Raw genomic sequence first — 6,863 nt, 5'->3', positions numbered from 1 at the left:
AATAAAGTAAGTACAAAATAAAATGTACCAAACGTTTATTTAGTGGCGTATTTACAGGGGAAAATTAGAGAAATTATCTCCCCATTGCCCCCTTTTTTTTAGTTTATATTTATAAAATTTTAGTCCCTTTTTTTAATTTATCAAACCGTAGACCGTAAGTAATAAAATGCTGGGACGTTTGGCACCAACAATTTTAATAATATCTTTCCCCTCAAATTAATCCTAAATACGCCACTATTATATTATATTATAAAATATTTTAAAGGTAGATAAGACAGATTAATACAAAATACCAATAATAATTTAGTTTTCACAGTAAATCGAAAAATATTTATCAAATTCGTATAGATATTTCATAATAATATAGAGAACAGAGGCGCTGAAAATATGTTTTATCTATGGCTCGTGGTATGTTAAATTATTATAATAGTATAATATTATTAACCTTTATAAAGTATAAGTATAGTAGTGATCGTTAATAAAAATTTTTAATAATTAAATACCTATCTAGGTAGTGTAAATTGATTTACGGAGGCAGATAATAATATCATTCATCGATATTCCGACGAGTTTTAGATTATTTCAGCGCCTCTAAATGTGTTTCCTAGTACGACGATGACGTATTACACCACATAGTAATATTTTGTATACGTAAATCCGTGTAGGCACCTAGATACCGCTACAGCCCTATTGTTTTTTTTTTTTAACAATATTTTAAATATTTATATTTATTATTTATACACTATACGATAAAAAATATGTGATTATCAATGATATTTGAGAAAAAAAATTACCGACGACACACCGTGAGGTGATGGCTCGACGAAAAAATTAAAAAATATTTATTGAATTTTGTGGTTATGCTAGTGTCCGACGACGAGTGGACGGGATCGGAAATGGAAGATGAGGTGGCGGACGGTCGTTTTGACGGAGGTAACTGCAGCTGGTCGACGACAGTAGCTCTCAAGAGCAAGAACAAAAACGCCAGACACACGACGAACGACGGAGTCGCGGACCGACGGTCGGTTCCGTTGGACACGTTGCACAGCGGTGATTCGCAACACGCCTGGCACGCGTAGATCTTGATCCGTTCGCCGATCACGATGCACCCGTCTTCGCATTTGCCCGAGCAGTTGCGTTCCAGTGACCAGAGCTGTTGGCCGGAAGTGGTGCTTTCGTTGCTCGTCGTGTACGAGTATCGTTTCACCTGCAAACACAGTAGCCGCGACCGGGTTAAGTCAAGTCATATTGTTCATCTAGGTACATCACTGACTATATTCTACAGTGTTATACCTACGGTTACACCTAAAACCAGTAAAACGCGAAAAAACATCTATTCGTTTATTCTGCATGTTACACTTATGGAAAACCTATAGGTTTACCAAGGTAAACCACCGATGTGTAAATTGATCTCCCCCCTACCCCGAAGAAAAATCCTGGTTGTGCCGCTAGTAAAACCTCACCGGACTTACTAACTACGATAATTTTTTTTATCAGTCAGTCTAAAGACATTTTACTAGTAAGAAAATTGATGTATCTTCAGCGTAGACTGCAGAGGGAGATTTCTGATGATAATAAATAGCAGTAATGTACTTGATACTTTTAGGAAGTCAAAATTGGAAATTCTCGGTACTATAAAAACGATTTTAAGTATAAATATGATATAATATAACAGTATTAGTTTACAGAAAATAATTCTGAGCGGAAATGGCTTATTAGCCTATATGTCACTAAGTGATATGTTTTTTTTTTTATATAGCCATTTGTTAATTACGTTTACTGTTTAGTATTTTAATTTATAGTAATATAGTGGGTTGATATAATTTTTCCGGAAATATGTTTTTATAATTATTACCGATAATTTTATGATTAAACTTACTTAGTGTGCAAATCTACAATTTTTAAAATTTCTCAATACAAAAAAAAAGCCATTCTACGGGTCGAGTTTTTTCGAGGACATTAAATAATGCTTAATTTGCTTATAAGTTGATCCGGCTTTGTGGATTCCTATTACCTACACTTGTACATATTGCATGTATAGTATTATGTATATATATATATATATATATAACCTGTTACCTGCATATACTATACATAGCAAACAGTACTCGCCTTAGTCTCAGTTAATCATTTATAAATATTATATACACTCTCAGCGTAATAAAATATCAGGTTAGTCTTCAGAATTGAATACTCGAAAATCTCAATAAACAAGTTTGCAAACGATTCGGAAACATTAATTAAATTATAATACAGGCAAACAGCGCGATTATGACGTATCACACTGTAGCATAATATACAACATAAATGTCGTGAATCGATGTGTATTTACTCTTCAACGCTCATTTGAAAAATTATAGTAGGTCGTAATGTGTGTTACATACCAATAACTGTAACTTGATTTCCAATAAAATTTCTTGCAGCTATATTAAATATGTTTATTTGATTTATAGCTTTGAATGATTATAGTATAATATAGTAAATACCAAAATTTTTTCGACGCAATGTGAAAGTCTCATACTGAATCCAAAATAATATATCATCTAAAATATGTTTGTTTTAAGACCTCTTATCAGTCTCATACTCTTATCCTTGTATGGTACACTCCAATCATATATTTTCCTATATTCGTGAGTTATCTGGCGTAACAGCATTATTTCGTTTTTCTTATTTAATCGAACTTGTACATTATTTCACTTGGTAGGTATAAACTTTGGTATTCTTATTGATATATGTACATTTTAGTACGACTATACATTTAATAGTTATTATTTTGAGTTATTAATATTTCATAGATCTTATATTAAAGAATAATTCCAATTGATGTATAAAATAATGAAATTTATCTATCACCGTATGCAAGCTAACTCAATCTATACGAGGGATAAGTATAATTCATTCAACGTGAAACACTCATTATTTCAGAAAATACTAACGTTTTGGAGAAAAATTTTAAATTTTTTTAAATAATATACCTATATATTTAACACACCCATTAAAATGACCCACTCAAACCTAATGTACAGTGATAGTGTGATACCCACTCGCCACCTTTTATAATTATTATTACGCTCAACATAATAACGTATATATTATAAAAGGATTAACCTTGTATATAATAGGTACCTTTACTGTATTAAAATTAATTAAATTATTCTAATTTTTAATTCAATATTAACTAAAATTACTTGTACATAATATAGTGATAATTAGTGCTAGGGACTTCATGCCTTTAAAAAACTTAAAATATAAATCGATTTATGCTCTAAAATATCACCAAATATGCTCTTAAAATATGCCATTAAAATTAAAACATTTTGATTACATTTTGTCATTTAACCAGAAAAATATTAAAGATTAAAGTATTACCGTATGAATGTAGTCCGTGTATATATATATATATATATATATACAAAATATTATCGACGGTTACTACCTAGTACCTAATGGCTAATCTTAATATAAATTCTGGCACAAACGGAGAAAATACAACCTAAAAATATATATTTCATTTTCATATATTTTGTTTTTAAAATTTCCAATTGTTAAGTTAATTTTAAATTTTTGTGTTACCCAGTAAATATATAATATAATATAAATATAATATACATGTATAATATAAAATCAATGGTAAAGGTAAACAATTCGTCAATTTCATTAATTACATTTTTAGAATATTAGAAAAAAGATATATTTTTGCATTTATTTTTATACATAAGAACTAATATAATATTATATTCATTAAGTACTAATAAAATAATAAAAAATAATATAGAGGTAACATTGTAAAAATGTGACACTATAATCACCCGTATGACCATATAAAATATATCAATAGCTATGAGCTCACGAAGTCACGTTTAATAATAGCGAGCTTCTTAGAACCTCATTAAGTTTTTAGTTAACTTAAATTAATATTATTTAAACTTCATCGCATCTTTCCATCGCATCTTGGCCTATGATTACTAGTTGACTAATTTTTACGAATAAGTAACTTATTTTTAAACTATTTTTGTATTCAAATGGTGCCAGTTTCATTGTCATCGTACATTCGTATACAAATTATGTTTATAAAAAAATATGATTTTAATAATTAACTATTGTAAAACAAGTTACAATAATATTTATTTATTCATTTATTATTGTACTTAAACTATCTAATTATAATTTCTGAAAATTATTATAAAATGTATAGGTAGTATCTACAGTGTAGAAAAATTATTTCAGTTAATATTTACATCCATTATTTAAATATCTTTATCTTTAACTTTATGTATTATTACTTATTAGTTATTACGTATAAGGCGATTTCTTCGGACAGCTCTATATCTGAAGTTTTTACTTATCCGAGTTGCGTGATTTTTGTGTTTAAACGCAATGTTTGGTGTCTAAATGTGTAATTTTAATGGGAGAAGTCCAAAAAAAATATTAATTAATAAGTTATTAAAAATATTAAATTTTCCGTGAAGTTGTGTAGCGAAGGTCGCTGCACGCACACATATTCTTGACCCTCCCCCTTCTCCGGGCCATTACTAATATTACGAATACTGCTGCGTCGTCGTTAATATAATGGGTTCTCTATGAAACCAAATTAATTGACATTTTCACTTGTTATTGTTAAAATATTTAATAACATCGAGACTCAATAATGTTATTAATTAAAGATATTGATATTGAATATACATAAATATCGATTGTACTGATATACATATATGCATTAGCAGCAGGCACCCGTATCGTAATTGTATTTACACAGCTTAGTGCCATAATTACATTTAATTTAAAGTGATTAGAGTAATACGAGTAGGCACTATGAAATATAAATTATATAGTATAGTTTACCATGCATGTTTTTCTATCCCCTGTACATTTTGTGGAGAATCTCGAATACTCGTCCTTGTCCGTGAAATTGCTACAGCTTTTCCCGTTCACCATTGTGTTGCATTCGTAACAAAACATTAAGTTTTCTTTTTCTAGAGCAGCGTTTGTCTGGTAGATTTTTCCCGACCAGTCCACTATGAAAAAAGTAAATGAAACTTGAAAAACATTTACAAATTGTTTCCCTGATATATTATAATCTTTATTTAATTACTAAAAGTGAATAAATAGCAACAATTTATAAAATATAAAACGGTAAAATATATTTAAAAAAATAGACTGACAAATCGTCAGTGCCGTTCTCTTATATTCGACTGACAAAAAAAAAAAAATTCAGAAAATTTAGTTTGTTTAAAAGTGTGTTAATTCCTGTTTGTACATTGATTATACAGCATTGCAGACCGCCTCCGCTCAAAATTGTTTATCGTTTATCTAATAACTAAAATAATTAAATGTTAATTGCCACACACTTTTTGCATGCATTGCCTAGGAAGCCATGTGTAGATTTTTCAATTTTTGTGTACATTTACATTTTTGAATTCACTATGTTTGTATAATCCTGAATTCCTGACACAGTACTGTTGATTTTAGATAAGAATAAGAATATCGTGGCCCCCTAGACCAAATCTATATTTTTAGCGAATATGCAAACATGACTTATTCCTATAATAATTTACTTTTTATTTTGACAAATTTAAAAATGGCAAACATACAAACAAATACCTATACACGAATGGCAATTTTATTGTGTACAAAATAATGTACACATGTAGTCAACGCGATGTCAGCAAATCCATTACAGTCACCTTCTCACAATGATTAGGAACATTCGACAACAACTTTACTAATATTTACCGCAGACCGATTTTACTGGTTTTTTTTTCGTAAGTTTAAAATTGCTTATACAGTTATCCACTTAATAATATTGTAAATTTCGAGAGTAGTCTAAAAACATTTTCAGAGCTGAGTTATACATTTTCTTTTACTTACTTAGTACGACCTAATACCTTTACTTTAATTTTTATATAATAAAAGAAGTATATTGTTAGTGTATAAGAAATTTACACAATATGATATAAAAATGTTCTTCAGCAAAAAGTAACAAACATTTTTATTTGCAAAATTTTTGTATTCGTGAGTGAATACTAGTATACATAATATGAAGATAAAAATGCAAATATAGACAATTTTTTTTTATTTCACGTTTATTTAATTCGATTCTAAAAATGTTGGCTCTGGTTCCTCGAAAATCTTAATCCTGACTTGAGTATACCTATATGTCCTATAGTATAGGCTATAGGTATATTATTATTTACGTAGAATTATGTATTACATTATCATACTTATCACATTCAGATATCAATGGTACCATACTACCATACTCATTATATTTTAAAATTATATTTACTCACCGCAATGCGCCAATACGATCAAATTGTGAACAGCTAACAACAACTTCCATGCCATATGATAGCGTTTTTTCGTCTCCAAAGGTAAAGTTATCAACCACTCAACTACAATAATAAATACACAAGTCCGAGTATTACTTTCGTCCGCGGGCGCAGGTTATATACGTTACATTTATTCGTTTGTATATAGTTTTGGCAGCACGATGGACAATAATGTTAACGTTTCGACGGCAACGGAAACAATTATTTTTCACTTGCACATGCCGTTTAGTTCCGTCGGATAGCGAGAAAATCGATATCCATCCCACGGCCTTTCACCGCCGGAGATCGCGTGCGTCTCGACAGCCTTGCGCAGTATAGAGCGCGTACTGTTGCCAAAATAACGTGAACCGCAGTGTCGGATTTAATAATAACAAAATGCCAATGGGCAACGGGCATTTTTTTCGCCGAAAATTTGGTTTTGTGACCTATCGAAATTGGTTATAAACTACACCAAAAAGGTTTTGTAAAAAGTGGGTTGTAAACTTGTTGGTATATGTTGCGACTCGACGACTCACTGATAAGTTTTGCACGTGG

At 29.9% G+C, this 6,863-nt stretch overlaps 1 protein-coding gene across 2 annotated transcripts; it reads right to left on the bottom strand.

The window, feature by feature from the left end:
* Positions 1-652: 652 nt before the first annotated feature.
* Positions 653-6,617, bottom strand: LOC113560674. 2 transcript variants are annotated; one of them, XM_026966697.1, is made up of 4 exons: positions 6,458-6,617; positions 6,291-6,392; positions 4,843-5,015; positions 653-1,207 (listed from the first exon to the last, which is right to left on the bottom strand). In XM_026966697.1, exons 2-4 carry the CDS (start codon positions 6,343-6,345, stop codon positions 791-793), a joined length of 645 nt encoding a protein of 214 aa, XP_026822498.1. In that variant the 5' UTR covers positions 6,346-6,392; positions 6,458-6,617; the 3' UTR covers positions 653-790. The 2 variants fall into 2 exon arrangements, with proteins under 2 accessions (XP_026822498.1, XP_026822497.1); XM_026966696.1 differs by having other exon boundaries at positions 6,291-6,615.
* Between the last annotated feature and the right edge of the window lie 246 nt (positions 6,618-6,863).

The sequence above is a fragment of the Rhopalosiphum maidis genome, chromosome 1 (genome assembly GCF_003676215.2).
Source record: "Rhopalosiphum maidis isolate BTI-1 chromosome 1, ASM367621v3, whole genome shotgun sequence".
In the NCBI taxonomy this organism is placed as follows: Eukaryota; Metazoa; Arthropoda; class Insecta; order Hemiptera; family Aphididae; genus Rhopalosiphum; species Rhopalosiphum maidis.
This window is presented reverse-complemented; position numbering and strand designations above follow the sequence as displayed.